General features: G+C 44.1%; 1 protein-coding gene across 2 annotated transcripts in view; it reads left to right on the top strand.

The window, feature by feature from the left end:
• The first annotated feature begins 5,267 nt into the window (after window positions 1-5,267).
• Window positions 5,268-22,188, top strand: part of LOC141257139 (interleukin-20 receptor subunit alpha-like) — an 86,285-nt gene continuing 69,364 nt past the window's right edge. Inside the window, exon 1 of one of the 2 annotated variants that reach the window (XM_073671317.1) lies at window positions 5,268-5,662. In XM_073671317.1, coding sequence (XP_073527418.1) covers window positions 5,611-5,662 — 52 coding nt within the window. In that variant the 5' untranslated portion in view covers window positions 5,268-5,610. Of the gene's footprint in view, window positions 5,663-9,269; window positions 9,368-22,188 lie in introns of those variants that run through there. The other variant, XM_073671318.1, reaches the window with a different exon arrangement.

Here is a 22,188-nt window from a genome sequence, read left to right as displayed (position 1 = left end):
CTGAAAACGTTGCCCCTGGAAGAACGCAGTCTGTGGCCTGAGAAGCTGCCCGACCTGGTGGACCTATACAACTACATCCCTGTAGGTTCCACCAACTGTACCCCGGCTTACCTAATGAGGGCAAGGCCTGGTAAGCTACCTGTTAACCTGGAGATGGGAGTCCTGACACCCGAGGACACTTCACCGGAAGCAGACTGGGACACAGAGAGGCAGCAGCAGTACCGGAAAGTACAGGAGAGCGTGGAGCGAAGTCTCTGTCTCGCTAGGGAAAGACAAGAGAAAACTTACAACCAGTATGCTCCCGCTGTTCCCCTGGTACCCGGAGAGCAGGTCTTGAAGAGGAAGAGACGGCTCCACAAGTTGGACGACCAGTGGGAGAAGGACCCGTACACCGTACTGCCCTCAAGCCACGACAACCCGAAGGTTTGTACCATCAGTAAAGACGGAGGGGAAACCACAGCCATTGTATCCCGGGATCACCTGAAGAAGTGTCCCGAACAGCTACGGAACCCAGAAGGAGAGCAAGAAGACCCTCGACCCGTAGAGGAAAGGGAAGATATGGTTAGTACTGTGCTCGGAGACTTCCCTCGGTCCTGGACTCAAGTCAATGGTGCAGTTGTGGTACCCGTCCTCACGTTCCTCCAACCAGCATCCCAAGTGCCTACGGAGCAACAGGTAGAGCTGGAAGAGCAGCCGGTCCAGGAGGCAGCAGACTCCACACAAGCAGAACAGGAGGATCAACCCTCTGCTCATAGTGAGCCTGCCGTACCCCTAGTGAGCCAAAGAGCCCGTAAACAGCTGCCCAGTTTACCCTTGACAGCTCCTACACCCTGTAGTTCAGGGCCAGACAGTCAGCTCTGTAGGTCCACTAGGGCCACTAGAGGCCAGTTACCCGCACGTTGGAGGATTTGAAGTGTTTAAATTGTTTTATTTGTGGTCACCTGTCTGTTACTTGTAAATAATTATGTGTTTCTAGTTATTTTTAGGAGTCCTTGGTGGATTTACCGGGAATCCTTGTACAATTGGTTGGAGCGTAACCTAGGAATGGACTAAAGACTGTTAAGGACTCGGGGCAGGACAGACCCCTACCTGGTTACGTCTCCCTGTTTTGGTGAAATGGACACCTTGCTTTTCTTCAAAACTGCACCCGGTTGCGGACACGCCGTAACCAACTTTATGTGTTTTTCTTATTGTATTATTATTGTTTTTACCTTGTTATGTGTTTCTAAAAATATGTTTAGTCCCGGAGTACTAAATTTCACTAGGGGGGAATGTGGCACCCCAGGGGTCTGGTTTCCACAGTAACAGCAATGTTATGTCTGAGAGCAGGTGGGAGGTCTCTTGGTCAGGGATCCTATGCATGCCACACCTCCTGCCCAGTCCTGGGAGGGGAAGACCTTCCCCTATATAAACCTAGGGCTGAGGCAGGGTTAGTGTGTAGAGAAGAAGTAGAGACAGAGAAGAGAAGCAGATATAGGAAAAGAACATCAGGAGCTCTGTGGGAGCAGTGCTATAAGGAGTCAGGGGCTGGCAGCTGCAGAGCTCGCCCTGACTGAGAAGCTATCACCGGACCCAGAGTCCGAGGCTGTGGGGACTAATCTTTACCCAGCAGCAGAAACCGCCCGGCAGGGGATATCAAGTCCTTTGGCCAAGAAACCCGAAGGCACGGTCACACGCGTGGGACCAGCACCGCCGTCGTGGAGCGGACGCCACTAGAAGGCCCCGAGTCACCGGCCATACGGGTGAGCACCACACGGTACACTCAAGGACGTGGGCTACTTATACCCGCCTCTAGCAAGGTAGCCAGAAGAGTACAGTCAGTTTGGGAGGCCTACAACTCCGCCTGGCCAGGGGAGATCCCATCTGCTCAAGGACTGACCAGGCCCCGATCACTAGCCAGTACTCCGGGAGGGTCTATCTTTATCACCAGTAAAGACCCTGAACTACACCGCATCGTCTCTGAGTGATTCCTGCTACCCCCATCATCCACATCGGCTGCCCTGAGGCCATACCCCTCCCGTTGGGGGTGATACTATCACGCTGCACAATCCTACCACCGGCCTCAGCGGTCTGCCCTGCAGCGGCAGCTCCTTCGCTGCATTCAACGGGTGGCGTAGTCGTCCAACATCTACCGCTAATACAACGCCACTTAGTCTGACTCCCTGGGCACGGACCGGGTCACCGCCACGAGACTACAACCCTCAACAGATCCGGCTCCGGGTAAGCTCCTGCATGCGCAACGCTGTGCGACACAGGCCCAGGGGTGCGTCAAATACATATGCAAATGCCAATTTTTAGTTATGTGATCCCATAAATTTAATTTATGCCTATATTTTTGTCACTTTGCTTCACCAACTTAGACAATTTACTGCTGATGCATCACACAAAAATCGGATTACAAAAATATTTAAACACACGTTGTAATGTAACAAAATAGGTCAAAACCAAGGGAGTGAATACTTTTGCAAGTGTATATATATATCTGTATTCTCTTATATGATGTGAAGAACTGGTATCTACCACTATATGCTCATTGTTTGATTGTAATATTGGTAAACATGTGTTGTCTAGGTTGAGGGGCTTTATTAGATGTGTTTTGTTTTACCACCAACCAGCTATGCCTCTGGATTTTATCCTGCGAATTTTGCTTATTTCTGTGACCAAGAGGTGGCAAACAATATGAAGTACTTAGTGTTAAGCTTTAATGACAGTAGCCTAAAGATAAAGTGACCCAAGCTCAGTGTTATACAAGCAGTACAGATGATATTAAAATACTTGTTTGTGAGTAAGGAGATGGATAAGGAAGATTTCCACAGTTAATGCATAACAGGATGTCTGAAAGTTAGCACCGCCATCTATTGGCCAAAGATTGTAGGACAAAAAAAAGTTGAAAGTAGTGCATGAGCAGGAACTGCATAACGAAGCACTTGATTCCTCAGGGGAAGAGATTGTAGGAGCCACGAGGTCAGGTGAAAGCTGTGGTACAGTTAAAAATTATAAAAGGCTCAGGAGGGCAGAGAAGGGGAGGAGTTGGTGCCTGAACATGTAGCAGGATGGACGCATGGTGTCGGCGAGAATGGTTTCTGGCCACCATTTCGAGTGACCAGACGTGAGTGAAGAGTCGAGTAACCAGAATCAGGGTCTAGTGACCAGCGCTGGGTAGCTGGAACCAGATAGTAGAGACCAAGGAAGATATCCGAGCCAAGGAAGCAGAGCCAGAGCCAAAAGAGACAACCAGGCTGTTAAAGAGGGCCGTTCATGTTAACTGTGACTTCCGGTGTAGACATACGGTACACAGGGGACGAATGTGGCCAGCGTAACGGATGTACAAAGTGACACATTGATAAGAGACTTGTGGCTTAACTGCGTGGCATCATACACCTCCGCTAGGGCCTGTATTATGGATCGTATTACCTAGAGCAGAGGTCTCAAACACGCGGCCCACGGGCCGCATGCAGCTCCTGACGCTGCTTTATGTGGCCCACAGGCATAGACCCCTTGACGATCCTGACCTGGTCCAGGAGGAGCCGCCGACAGCAGCACTGCATTGCCGCGCAGAGACCGTCTCCCAGCACAGCATTTCCAATGCCAACCGCCGACCAATCAGAGGCCAGCAGCTGATATCAGCATCCCAGCGCAGTGGCGTATGACGTCACTGCCATGCGCAGATGTCTGCTGCTGGCCTCTGATTGGTCGGCGGCTGGCATTGGAAATACCGTGCTGGGAGATGGTCTGTCGGCGGCTCCTCCTGGACCAGGTTGGGATCGTCAAAGGGGTCTGTGCCTGCGGGCCGCATGTGCAAAAAGGACGCCGAGGGAACGGAGGACAGGTGTGAACAATCTTTTTTTTTTTCTCTTTTATGTGTGTGTGAAGAACAGCGCAGGGGACAATTCTACAAGATAGGGACCTGGGTGGGGCATTACTACCGGATGGGGGACATTACTCAAAGACGAGGACCAGGATGGGGCACATTACTACAAGATTGGGACCACCAGGATAGGGCACATTAGTGCAAGATGGGGACCACCTGGATGGGGCATATTACTACAAGATGGGGACCACCAGGATGGGGCCCATTACTACAAGATTGGGACCACCAGGATGGGGCACATTACTACAAGATTGGGACCACCAGGATGGGGCACATTATTACAAGATTGGGACCACCAGGATGGGGCACATTATTACAAGATTGGGACCACCAGGATGGGGCACATTACTACATAATTGGGACCAGCAGGATGGGGCACATTACTACAAGATTGGGACCACCAGGATGGAGCACATTACTGCAAGATGGGGACCACCAGGATGGGGCACATTACTAGAAGACGTTTTCCAGAATTACTAAATGGTGCTAATTGTAAAGCGATATTACTGTATGTGGCCAATTGGAGGAAACAAAATTGTAAAAATTAAAAAAAAAATAAAATAAATAAAGCTTGAAAAAATATTTTGCCACTTAAAATGCTGTTTTATATATTAACTAAAGTAAACACACAAAAGTGCACGTTTATTATTGCCACCTCTGTACCGACCCAAGCTATAAATTTGTGTATCCAAAAAAAAATGGTATCACTAAAAATGTCACTTTGACCTGCAAAGAATGCGGCCCCCCAAATTCAAATTTTTTTCTATGTGCGGCCCATATACCCAGCCGAGTTTGAGACCCCTGACCTATAGAGTAACAGAGAGATGGCTGTAATGGGCCCTATAGTGACGGTGACACACCTCAGGTTAAGGTATTAGGACCAAGACATCACTGACGATAATATTTTGTTTATTTGTAATAGAACAATAGTGTGTGATTAGAATTGTATTGATATCCTGTATAGCCAAATTGCTGTATTCTATTGTACAATAACTTACGGTCCTTCCACTGTTTGCTTTACTCTTTATATTGTGCCATAGCCACCACTTATACTTGTGTTAATCAAATAAATATTTGTTGGTTAAGTTACACCGGTGTCCTCATCCTCTTTTCTGTTGCATCCGCGTATCTGTTTATATGTGAATGAAAACCACTATTATCCAGTATGTATGTTTTCACACTTGGTTTCTTGGTCTGGTAGAGATTGCTGATGAATCCTAATATTTTGGTTTACAATGAATGACCAAATACACATACATTTCTCACTGCTAAATGACTAAAGTCATAGAGTGTAAAAAATTGCCATTTTCTGTTCCCAAGAAACATCATGTAGTTGTGTTTCCTCCCAAACGTAATCATTGCAGATGTATCCAATTTAATAATTCTTGCTCCTCCTCTAATTATACTTCCTTGTACTAACTTCTTGTAAACTTCAGGTGTAACCAGGTTACAGAATGTGAAGAGGAAGAATGACTGTTGGGTGAGGCATGTGAGACATGACAGGAAACTTTTAACACTTCATGTTCACAGATGAAGATAAAATAAAGAAGAAGAGTGGGAAAAAAAGGACGACCCTTGGAATATACGAGCTCTACAGACAAGTCATGTGCCTGTCCGAGTCTGATTCCTGGGACAAGTTACCAAACATGGGGCAGACTGAAGGTACTCTCACCTGTCTGAATGTCACCTGAATTCTACGCATGAGCCATGTGTAAGACATAAGGCTAGCCACAGTGACAATGCTGCTACCTCTTCTGCTACTTTTACTACTACATCTGAAGATTGATTCAGGTAAGCACCTATAGTAGATTAGGTGTAAACTATAATAATTGCATGATTGCCTGCTACATGATAGAAAGTATGTAGATTACTGGCAAGACATTCTTTGTTAAATACTGCATATACTTTAATAAAAAAAAAAGAAGAGAAACAATCCAGAACACATTCTGGAAGACTTTCAATATCCTATTTAATAAGGCTGGGATGCAAAGTCAAAAAGGAAAAGAATTTACTTTCTTCACAACATGGAAACTTTGAACTTGAGATTTGGTCTGACATCTGTGACAAGGTAAACAGCATGTCTGTAGAAACTTTCTAAATCAGGGCATTCATGGGCAAAAATGGACCTATTTAAAAAGCGACTATGATGGGAATTAGAAAAAAATTATAGTTATTGATTTTATGTCTAAACTGCATTTACACATTCAATTTTTAATGATTGGTGGTTTATGAAATCTCTACCAGCTTTAGACAAATGTTGGCGTTACTACAATTTTTCTACCTATACCACCATTTTGAAACGCAAATGAATTGCAATGCACTTTATATACTATACTGTTGCAAATTTTGCACTGTCAAATAATCTATTTGGTCTCATTTATTTATTTCTTATAGGCATTACTTATCTTTTATTTTTTTTTTCTTTAGCCATGAAATCTATTCACATTGATCATTTTATTTGGCAACATGCCATTAGTGTAAAAACACACAAAAAAGATACATGGCCATTAAATGAGCTTACCATTTTAAGGTTTTTTTTTTAGTGTAAAAGCTTGGTCTTTCTATAAGTAAGAAAATCAGCATTACTGAATCCCTACGGTTCCAGTGTTGCCTCTCCATTAGTGCTCCAGTCTTTGTTGACATGGAGCTGTAACACCACAACTACACCAATCATTGGATATCTTGTACGATTACATTGACATGTCTGATGGGTCCTGTGATTGACTACAGCGGTAACTTGCAGTAATCGTGATGTCACCAATGCAACCTTGACAACAAAGTCTGGGGCAGTGGTGGAGAAACAGCACTTGAGGAGTAGGGGGTAAGTAATACTGATTTTTTTCTACATACAGACCAAGCTTTTAGATGGAAAAAATAAAATGGTACAACATTCAATTTTAAACTGGAGGAGGGCAAAAAATACACTTACTGTATGAGTGAACGAAAAACCATTTCCTACACTGATGATTGAACTGACTTTTGTCAATATCTAAAATATGTCCTTTAGTCCATTACTTAGTTCTTGGAACAACAGCCAATTTTATATTGACCTTGTAGCTCTTCCTTATCTTTATCCACTCTGAACCTTAAATTTGCATCCAATATTCAAGATGATTAATAGATTGATAATATTTTATTTTAATCCAAGGTTTTTGTCTCTTTTATGCACTCTAAGGCTGCGTGCCCCCTATGCATTTTTCAAGCGTTTTTGCCTCGGAATTTCCGCAGCGAAAACACTTCAAAAACGCTTGGTAATACGTGTCCCATGGTCCCCAATGATAATCCGCATGTGCTGTGCACATGCTGCGGAAAATTCCGCTGCGGATTATCATTGCAGAAAAATACGCAGCATGTCCATTAATTTTGCGGACACATGGCCTAATTGCCGCCATTGACTTGCATTGAATCGCTTAATATCCGCATGACTACATGTGCACAAGCGGATATTAAGCGATTCAATGTGAGGATGGTAGCCGGGTCTGGAGAAGAGGAGACTTTCCTCCAGACTCGGGTGCCATAGTACCTGTTTAAAAAAGAATTTAAGATAAAAAATAAACATTATACTTACTGTTATGCACACGCCCGGGCTGACTGGCGTGTGCGTGATTTAGTGATTCCACTGTGCCATGAACCGGAGAGTGCCTGGAGGGGCGTAACTAAGTATCAACCCAATCCGACCCAGGTCGCACGCCGGCTACGACGCCGTGCACCAGGGAGGAACCGAGCAGAGGGACCAGGTGCCACTCCAGGTCAGACCCCGGACACGGCTGTTGACCCACACCGGGGAATACAAGAACAGGCAGGTTAGAGCACAGGCTGGGTAGGGTCCAGTACAGACTGGGAGATGGGTTCAAAGCTGCAGATGCGGTAATCAAGCAGAGCAGAGCGAAACCGCAGGTGCGGTGGACAAGGCTGAGCAGAGCGAAACCGCAGGTGCGGTGGACAAGGCTGAGCAGAGCGAAACCGCAGGTGCGGTGGACAAGGCTGAGCAGAGCGAAACCGCAGGTGCGGTGGACAAGGCTGAGCAGAGCGAAACCGCAGGTGCGGTGGACAAGGCTGAGCAGAGCGAAACCGCAGGTGCGGTCTACAAGGCTGAGCAGAGCGAAACCGCAGGTGCGGTGGACAAGGCTGAGCAGAGCGAAACCGCAGGTGCGGTGGACAAGGCTGAGCAGAGCGAAACCGCAGGTGCGGTGGACAAGGCTGAGCAGAGCGAAACCGCAGGTGCGGTGGACAAGGCTGAGCAGAGCGAAACCGCAGGTGCGGTGGACAAGGCTGAGCAGAGCGAAACCGCAGGTGCGGTGGACAAGGCTGAGCAGAGCGAAACCGCAGGTGCGGTGGACAAGGCTGAGCAGAGCGAAACCGCAGGTGCGGTGGACAAGGCTGAGCAGAGCGAAACCGCAGGTGCGGTGGACAAGGCTGAGCAGAGCTAAACCGCAGGTGCGGCGGACAAGGCTGAGCAGAGCGAAACCGAAAGTGTGGCGGACAAGGCTGAGCAGAGCGAAACCGCAAGTGCGGTGGACAAGGCTGAGCAGAGCGAAACCGCAAGTGCGGTGGACAAGGCTGAGCAGAGCGAAACCGCAGATGCGGTGGACAAGGCTGAGCAGAGCGAAACCGCAGATGCGGTGGCCAAGGCAGAGCAGGCAGGAACCGCCGGAGCGGTAAGAAAGGCAGAGCAGAGATAAACCACCAAGGCGGTGAGCAAAGACAGAGCAGAGGGGACAGGGCTCTGTTCACACGGAACAGACTGGAAGGGAAAGGCAGAACCAGATACACACGAGGTACTTGCAAAGAAGTAACGAGTGGTCTCCAAACTCAGAAACGAAAGTACAGCGACAACGAGTAGGAGTTAGGTGCAGGTTCAGACTCTGCAGAAAAAGAGAGGAAACGGACATAGAAACAAAACAGGTAACAGGTTAGGAGACAGTTCAGACAGGAACTGTACTGCAACGAAATACAGGAACGAGCCTAGGTATAGCCAAGTGCTGGTTCAGACACTGCTGAAAAAGGGAGGAAACGGACATAGAGACAAAACAGGTAAGAGGCTAGGAGACAGTTCAGACAGGAACTGTTACTGCAGCAAAATACAGGAACGAGCCTGGGTATACGGCCCCCAGAGGCAGAAACGAACAGGCTAGGAGCGTGTTCAGACAGGCCTGGGAATACAGCCTCCAGGAAGGCGGACAGGCAGGAAAAACAGAACAGGACCTGGCACATTCAGAGTCAAGGAGCACACTGAATGTTAGAGTTGATCAGGCATCAGCTCCAAGGTGGAGCTGGTTTAAATATCAAGTGACAGACAGCAATAGGCTGGGGACGCATTAGGGGTGTGCCCACAGCAGCTACAAGAAACAGGAAGTGACCGGGCCGCCGCCCTAAGCAGTCAGAACAGAGACAAACAGACAGCATGAATAGAAGTCAGGCTAGCAGACTGGACTGAAGATGAAGTTTGCGATCTTGCATAGTGGGAGATGGTGCACTATGCAAGCCCGCCACCAGGTATGTTACACTTACCTTCTGATGTCCCTCGGTCTCCTGTACGATGTGTCCGGTCTCTTGTACGGCTCGTGATGGTCTAAGAGGACCTGCGGTGACGTCCTCTAGTCATGTGACAGGTCACGAGACCGCTGACGTCGGCGGTCGCGTAACCTGTCACATGACTAAATGACCATCGCGAGACGTACAAGAGACCGGACGCATCGTACAGGAGACTGGGGGCCATCGGAAGGTAAGTATAATGTTTATTTTTTACCATTTTTATTCTTTTTTTAACTATTACTTGGTCACACTATATAAATCCATGCCAGTTGCATGGATTTATATAGTGTGGCCAAGTTGTCAAGCACTTTCCAAGTGATGCTAAAATCGTTTGGAAAAGCGCTTGATAACCCGCATGCAAAAATGCATGCAAAAACGCTTGACAAACGCTTTTACCTGGCAGGAAAAACGCATGTAAAATCCGCCTGCGTTTCTCCTGCCAGGGAGATGCGGAAAAAATCTGAAGCATTTCTGCATCATGGGCACTTAGCCTAAAACTTGATTTGCTTGACTTTGAGCACTGTTCCTTAGTTTACTGATAACCATTGTACCCAAGCCCTTTCTATTTGTTCTGATTTCGTTATGACACTCATTCCTTGGTAAATGAGTGTCCGTAGGAGCATTCATTCCTGACTATTGGCCAATCGAAACAGGCTGGCATTTAACCATCAAAATAACAAAATACTCATTCTACAGGTGCGTTGATATTTTATCATGATTTGCATTGTGAAGACTTTTTATATATCGTAAATCTAATCTGACCGTTTATTGAAGTAAGATTAGTTACTTAGTAATGAACTGTCTGTAGGTGTGCACCCTTGAGTTAGTCTCACATATGGTCACGTCACCATCCTTCTGCTGTTTATCTCCTGCTTCTGTGAACTCCTGCACTCTCAACATGATGCAGTATTGGAGATCATATATCAAATGGCATCTCCACTACTTTCCAGTGGGTCTGAATTTTTATGGCCATTTCAGATTTCATCCCAGACACAACTTTTAACTCACGGATGTTCCTGTAACAGACGCAAACAAGGCTTGTACATATTTTTGCCCGAAATTAGGAAAACAAATGTGCTCAATGGTTGCGCAACAGCTTACAGTTCCTAGCAGTTGCACTACACTACTGTGGCACAAAACTTGGCAGCATTAATCTCTTTTAAACACTTACACATAGCAGGTGGTTTTCCTTAGCAAAAACATAGTCTTACAGGCCACTGCAACACAGATAGTCTTTACAGGCCACAGCTCCTCTCGCTGACACAAAAAACAAACAAGCCCCGGCACTCATGTGTATATTATTACTTCTTTAATGGCAATCCACACAAAACAAGACGTTTCAGCCTTTCCCAAGCTTTTGTTAATGAATTGAATTGGAGAGTGTTTGTGAACTGCAATTTTCAAGTCTCAATGGGATTTATTTATTTTACTCACTTACATAGCACCATTAATTTCACAGCACTTTACAGACGTTATCGGCACTGTCCCTGTCGAAGAAAAGCATCCCCACAACATGATGCTGCCACTACCATGTTTGACGGTGGGAATGGTGTTTTCAGGGTGATGTGCAGTGTTAGTTTTTTGCCACACATAACGTTTTGCATTTAGCCCAAAAAGTTCTAATTTGGTCTCATCTGACCAATGCACCTTTTTCCACATGTTAGCTGTGTCCCCTACATATCTTTTTGCAAACTGCAAACGGAACTTCTTATGGCTTGCTTTTAAAAATAGCTTTCTTCATGCCATTCCTCCATAAAGCCAGATTTGTCGACCAATAGTTATGGCTCTCTGCAGCTCTTCCACAGTGAACATGGGCTTCTTGGCTTCTTCTCTAATTAGTATTCTCCTTGCTTGGGATTTCTGTTTAGGTGGACAGCCATGTCTAGGTTTGCAGCTGTGCCATACTTCTATTTTTGGATGATAGATTGAACAGTGCTCCGTGAGGTGTTCAGAGCTTTGGCTATTTTTTTATAACCCCATCTGCTTTATGCTTCCCCACAACTTTATTCCTGACCTGTCTTTTGTTTTTCTTACTTTTTATGATGCTAATGCATGATGCATGATCTTTAATGTTTTCAAACAAACCTCTGAGGTCTTCACAGAACAAAGAGTAAAGAAATTACACACAAGTGGACTCAATTTACTTATTATGTGACCTCTGGAGGCAAATGGTCATTCAGGATTTTATTTAGGGGTGCCAGATTACAGCGCTGAATACAAATACATGTCACAATTTTCAGATTTATATTTTTAAAATATTTAGAAAATCATGTATCATTTCCTTTACACTTCACAAATACTTGCAACTTTGTGTTGCTATAAATATGACATAAAATCCCAATAAATACATTTAATTTTGTGGGTGAAAACGTGATATGTGGAAAAGTTCACAGGGTATGAATACTTTTTCAAGGCACTGTATCTTCTACAAGAGTTTGGGGCAATATTTCTCTGTTCATCCCTATACTCTTCCTTTTCCCTCCCCCACTTACCTTCTGTCCATTCTCTCCTCCATTTCTCCCCCCTTCTCTGCTTCTCTTGCCCACATCCCCCTCCCTCTTCATTCACTCCCCCAGCAGCTGTGCAGGGCCGCTGGTGCTGTTTGATGGGCGTCACTTTACCAGACATGGCAGAGCACAGTGCGCTGTACTGCTGTATCTGCTAGTGATGACGCAGTTGAGTCGGCACTGCGCCTTTAATTTTGCTTGTGTGTCACCCCGGCCGCGTCATTACTAGCAGACACAGCCACACAGTGCACTGTGCGCTGCCATGCCTGGTAAAGTGACGCCCATCAAACAGCGCCAGCGACCCTGCACAGCTTCTAGGATAGCGGCCCGGGCCCTGAGGGCAAGCGAGCCCCTTAATAGTCCAGGGCCATATCTGTGAAAATGACGGCCATCAAACAACATGCCGGCGGCTCTGCACTGCCACATGCCAGAGGACCTGGAGGGGAGACAGTCCAGGGGAGGTGAGTGAGGCTTGTTGCTGGCTTCCCCATATTAAAAATATTTCTAATGTGTCTGTGTGCATGCATGATGTGAACATCTGTGTATGTCAGTTTGTATAACTGTGTATATATATTTATGTCTGTATAATATGCGTTTTTATGAATTTGTCTTTAAATACGCATGTATGCCTGTATGTGTACATATCTGTGTACGTTTGTGTATGTGCATGTCTGCAGATTGTATGTATGTATGCATATCTGTGTACCATGTATACATGTCTGTGTACTTTATATGTGTGCATTTCTGTGTGTGCGCATGTCTGTGTACCGTGTATACATGTCTGTTTACTGAATATGTGTGCATGTCTGCGTACTGTGTGTGTACATCTCTGTGTACTGTGTGTGTGCATGTCTGCGTACTGTGTGTGTATGTCTGCGTACTGTGTGTGTGTGCATGTCTGCGTAGTGTGTGCGCATGTCTGCATACTGTGTGTGTGCGCATGTCTGCATATGTGAAGAATGAGGGGATAGCCTAGGCTGTTGTATACCTATATTTCTCCGCTATATCTGTGAATTATGAATCGTGGTATGCAGGCCTCGACAGGCCCACAGGAGAACAGGAGAATCCTCCTGTGGACCCCTGTGCAGGAGTGGGCCACCACCCTCTTATTTAAGCAGTACTTGGTACAATATACTTGTATCACTAGGCACAGACAAAGTCAGCATCTTATTCATTTAACAATTAGGTAAATTAAATGAATTATTTCATTTTCATTATTTCATCTACCCAATTCATTGTTATATAAATTTGTGATTGAGGATAATGTCACATTTGCATGTAGCTGAAAAGTGGGGCCCTGGAGTTGGTTACTGGTGGGCCCTTAACACGCCAGTCCGACACTGCTTGTGTCTCTTGTATTCGGCGGCTCTATGTCCCTGTCTTCAGTCTTCTATCAGGTAGTTTGTTGTGTAGGACATACACTATTTTAGGGCCCTGCCCCCATCAGCCCCCATAACACTTGTAATGTAATTTGGGACAGGAGATGACAATATGATACCACAATGGGTGGAGATCTATGTGGTCTGCCATCTGTAAATGGCGCCTCCAGAATTCATGGTTCTACTTGAGGAATATTGAGGGTAGTAATGATCGCTCCCATCATTGTAACTATGTAAAAAAAAAGTCAAGACAAAAAACCCCACATGACACTTCTATTTTCTTTCTTTTTACTTTTTATTGGAATAGCAATAAGCAACATTGTAATAAAAATATTACTGGTCCTTAAAGAAATTAAACTATGATCACAATGACTCTCAGATCAGGCCCCATAGAGACCATAGAACTGGCTGTGGTCATTGAGGACCGGCTGAGAGCCACTGGACCCAAAGATCCAGAGGAAGGCGAAGAAAACCCCGGAGAGTTCTGCCTCAGGGGGGGAAAAAATTCCTTCCTGACCCCAGTTATGGCGATCGGATATTTCCCTGGATCACATCTGTCCTGCTGCATATTGCTGTATAGATGCATGTAAGTATTAGCTAAGGAGAGCGGATTTAGGAATGAAAAGATAAATATACCCTGCTCAAGAGGAGCTTACAATCTAATATACAATATACATGCTGCTGAGAGCATACAGAATAATCTATGCCCTGTCCTAGTATCTTACGATCTAATATACAATATACAGGCTGCTCCTGAGAGCATGCATACAGAATAATGTACACCCTGTCCTAGGAGCTTACAATCTACTATACACTATACAGGCTGCTCCTGAGGGCATGCAGAATAATGTACACCCTGTCCTAGTAGCTTACAATCTACTATACACTATACAGGCTGCTCCTGAGGGCATACATAATAATGTACACCCTGTCCTAGGAGCTTACAATCTAATATACAATATACAGGCTGCTCCTGAGAGCATACAGAATAATGTACACCCTGTCCTAGGAGCTTACAATCTAATATGCAATATACAGGCTGCTCCTGAGAGCATGCATAATAATGTACACCCTGTCCTAGGAGCTTACAATCTAATATACACTATACAGGCTGCTCCTGAGGGCATACAGAATAATGTACCCCCTGTCCTAGGAGCTTACAATCTAATATACAATATACAGGCTGCTCCTGAGAGCATACAGAATAATGTACACCCTGTCCTAGTAGCTTACAATCTACTATACACTATACAGGCTGCTCCTGAGGGCATACAGAATAATGTACACCCTGTCCTAGGAGCTTACAATCTAATATACAATATACAGGCTGCTCCTGAGAGCATACAGAATAATGTACACCCTGTCCTAGGAGCTTACAATCTCATATACAATATACAGGCTGCTCCTGAGAGCATGCATAATAATGTACACCCTGTCCTAGGAGCTTACAACCTAATATACACTATACAGGCTGCTCCTGAGGGCATACAGAATAATGCACACCCTGTCCTAGGAGTTTACAATCTAATATACAATATACAGCCTGCTCCTGAGAGCATACAGAATAATGTACATCCTGTCCTAGGAGCGTACAGTCTAATATACAATATACAGGCTGCTCCTGAGAGCATACAGAATAATGTACATCCTGTCCTAGGAGCTTACAATCTAATATACAATATACAGGCTGCTCCTGAGAGCATGCAGAATAATGTGCACCCTGTCCTATGAGCTTACAATCTTATATACACTATACAGGCTGCCCCTGAGGGCATACAGAATAATGAACACCCTGTCCTAGGAGCTTACAATCTAATACATAATATACAGACTGCTCCTGAGAGCAGACAGAATAATGTACACCCTGTCCTAGGAGCTTACAATCTAATCTACAATATACAGACTGCTCCTGAGGGTATGCAGAATAATCTACACGCTGTCCTAGGAGCTTACAATCTAATATATAATATACAGACTGCTCCTGAGGGCATGCAGAATAATGCACACCCTGTCCTAGGAGCTTACAATCTAATAAACAATATACAGACTGCTCCTGAGAGCATACAGAATAATCTACGCCCTGTTCTAGGAGATTACAATCTACTATACACTATACAGGCTGCTCCTGAGGGCATGCAGAATAATCTATGCCCTGTCCTAGGAGCTTACAATCTAATATACAATATACAGACTGCTCCTGAGAGCATACAGAATAATCTACACCCTGTCCTACGAGCTTACAATCTAATATACAATATACAGGCTGTTCCTGAGAGCATGCAGATTAAAGTACACCCTGTCCTAGGAGCTTACAATCTAATATGCAATATACAGGCTGCTCCTGAGAGCATACAGAATAATCTATGCCCTGTCCTAGTATCTTACGATCTAATATACAATATACAGGCTGCTCCTGAGAGCATACAGAATAATGTACACCCTGTCCTAGGAGCTTACAATCTACTATACACTATACAGGCTGCTCATGAGGGCATGCAGAATAATGTACACCCTGTCCTAGTAGCTTACAATCTATTATACACTATACAGGCTGCTCCTGAGGGCATACATAATAATGTACACCCTGTCCTAGGAGCTTACAATCTAATATACAATATACAGGCTGCTCCTGAGAGCATACAGAATAATGTACACCCTGTCCTAGGAGCTTACAATCTAATATGCAATATACAGGCTGCTCCTGAGAGCATGCATAATAATGTACACCCTGTCCTAGGAGCTTACAATCTAATATACACTATACAGGCTGCTCCTGAGGGCATACAGAATAATGTACCCCCTGTCCTAGGAGCTTACAATCTAATATACAATAAACAGGCTGCTCCTGAGAGCATACAGAATAATGTACACCCTGTCCTAGTAGCTTACAATCTACTATACACTATACAGGCTGCTCCTGAGGGCATACAGAATAATGTACACCCTGTCCTAGGAGCTTACAATCTAATATACAATATACAGGCTGCTCCTGAGAGCATACAGAATAATGTACACCCTGTCCTAGGAGCTTACAATCTCATATACAATATACAGGCTGCTCCTGAGAGCATGCATAATAATGTACACCCTGTCCTAGGAGCTTACAACCTAATATACACTATACAGGCTGCTCCTGAGGACATACAGAATAATGCACACCCTGTCCTAGGAGTTTACAATCTAATATACAATATACAGCCTGCTCCTGAGAGCATACAGAATAATGTACATCCTGTACTAGGAGCTTACAATCTAATATACAATATACAGGCTGCTCATGAGAGCATGCAGAATAATGTGCACCCTGTCCTATGAGCTTACAATCTTATATACACTATACAGGCTGCCCCTGATGGCATACAGAATAATGAACACCCTGTCCTAGGAGCTTACAATCTAATACATAATATACAGACTGCTCCTGAGAGCATACAGAATAATGTACACCCTGTCCTAGGAGCTTACAATCTAATCTACAATATACAGAATGCTCCTGAGGGTATGCAGAATAATCTACACGCTGTCCTAGGAGCTTACAATCTAATATATAATATACAGACTGCTCCTGAGGGCATGCAGAATAATGCACACCCTGTCCTAGGAGCTTACAATCTAATAAACAATATACAGACTGCTCCTGAGAGCATACAGAATAATCTACGCCCTGTTCTAGGAGCTTACAATCTACTATACACTCTACAGGCTGCTCCTGGGGGCATGCAGAATAATCTATGCCCTGTCCTAGGAGCTTACAATCTAATATACAATATACAGACTGCTCCTGAGAGCATACAGAATAATCTACACCCTGTCCTACGAGCTTACAATCTAATATACAATATACAGGCTGTTCCTGAGAGCATGCAGATTAAAGTACACCCTGTCCTAGGAGCTTACAATCTAATATACAATATACATGCTGCTGAGAGCATACAGAATAATCTATGCCGTGTCCTAGTATCTTACGATCTAATATACAATATACAGGCTGCTCCTGAGAGCATACAGAATAATGTACACCCTGTCCTAGGAGCTTACAATCTACTATACACTATACAGGCTGCTCCTGAGGGCATACATAATAATGTACACCCTGTCCTAGGAGCTTATAATCTAATATACAATATACAGGCTGCTCCTGAGAGCATACAGAATAATGTACACCCTGTCCGAGGAGCTTACAAACTAATATGCAATATACAGGCTGCTCCTGAGAGCATGCATAATAATGTACACCCTGTCCTAGGAGCTTACAATCTAATATACACTATACAGGCTGCTCCTGAGGGCATACAGAATAATGTACCCCCTGTCCTAGGAGCTTACAATCTAATATACAATATACAGGCTGCTCCTGAGAGCATACAGAATAATGTACACCCTGTCCTAGTAGCTTACAATCTACTATACACTATACAGGCTGCTCCTGAGAGCATGCAGAATAATGTACACCCTGTCCTAGGAGCTTACAATCTAATATACAATATACAGGCTGCTCTCGAGAGCATGCATAATAATGTACACACTGTCCTAGGAGCTTACAACCTAATATACACTATACAGGCTGCTCCTGAGGGCATACAGAATAATGCACACCCTGTCCTAGGAGTTTACAATGTAATATACAATATACAGCCTGCTCCTGAGAGCATACAGAATAATGTACATCCTGTCCTAGGAGCGTACAGTCTAATATACAATATACAGGCTGCTCCTGAGAGCATACAGAATAATGTACATCCTGTCCTAGGAGCTTACAATCTAATATACAATATACAGACTGCTCCTGAGAGCATACAGAATAATCTACACCCTGTCCTACGAGCTTACAATCTAATATACAATATACAGGCTGTTCCTGAGAGCATGCAAATTAAAGTACACCCTGTCCTAGGAGCTTACAATCTAATATACAATATACATGCTGCTGAGAGCATACAGAATAATCTATGCCCTGTCCTAGTATCTTACGATCTAATATACAATATACAGGCTGCTCCTGAGAGCATACAGAATAATGTACACCCTGTCCTAGGAGCTTACAATCTAATATATAATATACAGGCTGCTCCTGAGGGCATACAGAATAATGTACACCCTGTCCTAGGAGCTTACAATCTAATATACAATATACAGGCTGCTCCTGAGAGCATACAGAATAATGTACACCCTGTCCTAGGAGCTTACAATCTAATATACAATATACAGGCTGCTCTCGAGAGCATGCATAATAATGTACACCCTGTCCTAGGAGCTTACAACCTAATATACACTATACAGGCTGCTCCTGAGGGCATACAGAATAATGCACACCCTGTCCTAGGAGTTTACAATGTAATATACAATATACAGCCTGCTCCTGAGAGCATACAGAATAATGTACATCCTGTCCTAGGAGCGTACAGTCTAATATACAATATACAGGCTGCTCCTGAGAGCATACAGAATAATGTACATCCTGTCCTAGGAGCTTACAATCTAATATACAATATACACACTGCTCCTGAGAGCATACAGAATAATCTACACCCTGTCCTACGAGCTTACAATCTAATATACAATATACAGGCTGTTCCTGAGAGCATGCAAATTAAAGTACACCCTGTCCTAGGAGCTTACAATCTAATATACAATATACATGCTGCTGAGAGCATACAGAATAATCTATGCCCTGTCCTAGTATCTTACGATCTAATATACAATATACAGGCTGCTCCTGAGAGCATGCAGAATAATGTACACCCTGTCCTAGGAGCTTACAATCTACTATACACTATACAGGCTGCTCCTGAGGGCATGCAGAATAATGTACACCCTGTCCTAGTAGCTTACAATCTACTATACACTATACAGGCTGCTCCTGAGGGCATACATAATAATGTACACCCTGTCCTAGGAGCTTACAATCTAATATACAATATACAGGCTGCTCCTGAGAACATACAGAATAATGTACACCCTGTCCTAGGAGCTTACAAACTAATATGCAATATACAGGCTGCTCCTGAGAGCATGCATAATAATGTACACCCTGTCCTAGGAGCTTACAATCTAATATACACTATACAGGCTGCTCCTGAGGGCATACAGAATAATGCACACCCTGTCCTAGGAGTTTACAATGTAATATACAATATACAGCCTGCTCCTGAGAGCATACAGAATAATGTACATCCTGTCCTAGGAGCTTACAGTCTAATATACAATGTACAGGCTGCTCCTGAGAGCATGCAGAATAATGTGCACCCTGTCCTAGGAGCTTACAATCTTATATACACTTTACAGGCTGCCCCTGAGGGCATACAGAATAATGAACACCCTCTCCTAGGAGCTTACAATCTAATACATAATATACAGACTGCTCCTGAGAGCATACAAAATAATGTACACCCTGTCCTAGGAGCTTACAATCTAATATATAATATACAGACTGCTCCTGAGGGCATGCAGAATAATGCACACCCTGTCCTAGGAGATTACAATCTAATAAACAATATACAGACTGCTCCTGAGAGCATACAGAATAATCTACGCCCTGTTCTAAGAGCTTACAATCTAATATACAATATACAGACTGCTCCTGAGAGCATACAGAATAATCTGCACCCTGTCCTACGAGCTTACAATCTAATATACAATATACAGGCTGCTCCTGAGGGCATGCAGAATAATCTATGCCCTGTCCTAGGAGCTTACAATCTAATATACAATATACAGACTGCTCCTGAGAGCATACAGAATAATCTGCACCCTGTCCTACGAGCTTACAATCTAATATACAATATACAGGCTGCTCCTGAGGGCATGCAGAATGATGTACACCGTGTCCTAGAAGCTTACAATCTACTATACAATATACAGACTGCTCCTGAGGGCATACAGAATGATGTACACCCTGTCCTAGGAGCTTACAATCTACTATACACTATACAGGCTGCTCCTGAGGGCATACAGAATAATGTACACCCTGTCCTAGGAGCTTACAATCTACTATACACTATACAGGCTGCTCCTGGGGGCATACAGAATAATCTATGCCCTGTCCTAGGAGTCTACAATCTAATATACAATATACATGCTCCTGAGAGCATACAGAATAATGTACACCCTGTCCTAGGAGCTTACAATCCTATATACACTATACAGGCTGGCCCTGAGGGTATGCAGAATAATCTGCACCCTGTCCTAGGAGCTTACAATCTAATATACAATATACAGGCTGCTCCTGAGGGCATACAGAATAATCTACACCCTGTCCTAGGAGCTTAACCTCTAATATACAATATACAGGCTGCTCCTGAAAGGATAATCTACACCCTGTCCTAGAAGCTTACAATCTAATATACACTATACAGGCTGCTCCTGAGAACATACAGAATAATGTACCCCCTGTCCTAGGAGCTTAATCTCTAATACACAATATACAGGCTGCTCCTAAAAGGATACAGAATAATCTACACCATGTCCTAGAAGTTTACAATCTACTATACACTATACAGGCTACTCCTAAGAACATACAGAATAATGCACACCCTGTCCTAGGAACATACAATCTAATATACAATATACAGACTGCTCCTGAGGGCATGCAGAATAATGTACACCCTGTCCTAGGAGCTTACAATCTAATATACAGGCTGCTCCTGAGAGCATACAAAATAATGTATACCCTGTCTTAGGAGCTTACAATCTAATATACAGGCTGCTCCTGAGAGCATACAGAATAATGCACACCCTGTCCTAGGGGCTTACAATCTAATATACAATATACAGGCTGCTCCTGAGAGCATACGAACAATGCACACCGTGTCCTAGGGGCTTTCAATCTAATATACAGGCTGCTCCTGAGAGCATACAGAATAATGTATACCTTGTCCTAGGAGCTTACAATCTAATATATAATATACAGACTGCTCCTGAGGGCATACAGAATAATGTACACCCTGTCCTAGGAGCTTACAATCTAATATTCAAAATACAGACTGCTCCTGAGAACATACAGTATAATGCACACCCTGTCCTAGGAGCTTACACTCTAATATATAATATACAGGCTGCTCCTGAGCATGCAGAATAAGCTACACCCTGTCCCTGGAGCTTACAATCTAATATACAATATACAGGCTGCTCCTGAGAGCATACGAACAATGCACACCCTGTCCTAGGGGCTTACAATCTAATATACAATATACAGGCTGCTCCTGAGAGCATGCAGATTAATGTGCACCCTGTTTTAGGAGCTTACAATCTAATATACAATATACAGGCTGCTCCTGAGAGCATACAGAATAATGTACACCCTGTCCTAGAAGCTTACAATCTAATATACAGGCTGCTCCTGAGAGCATACAGAACAATGCCCACCCTGTCCTAGGGGCTTACAATCTAATATACAGGCTGCTCCTGAGAGAATACAGAATAATGTACACCCTGTCCTAGGAGCTTACAATCTAATATACAATATACAGGCTGCTCCTGAGAGCATAGAGAATAATCTACGCCCAGTCCTAGGAGCTTACAATCTAATATACACTATACAGGCTGCTCCAGAGAGCATACAGAATAATCCAAACCCTGTCCTAGGAGCTTACAATCTAATATATAATATACAGACTGCTCCTGAGGGCATACAGAATAGTGTACACCCTGTACTAGGAGCTTACAATCTAATATACAATATACATGCTGCTCCTGAGGGCATACATATTAATGTACTTCCTCTCCCAGGAGCTTACAATCTAATATATAATATACAGACTGCTCCAGAGAGCATACAGAATAATGTACACCCTGTCCTAGGATCTTACAATCTAATATACAATATACAGACTGCTCCTGAGGGCATACAGAATGATGTACACCCTGTCCTAGGAGCTTACAATCTACTATACACTAT

This window comes from Phyllobates terribilis, unplaced genomic scaffold (assembly GCF_046119375.1).
Source record: "Phyllobates terribilis strain yellow unplaced genomic scaffold, ASM4611937v1 Scaffold_3__8_contigs__length_932513732, whole genome shotgun sequence".
NCBI lineage: Eukaryota > Metazoa > Chordata > Amphibia > Anura > Dendrobatidae > Phyllobates > Phyllobates terribilis.
The sequence above is the reverse complement of the archived record's forward strand: the minus strand, read 5'-3'. Positions and strand labels throughout refer to the sequence as shown.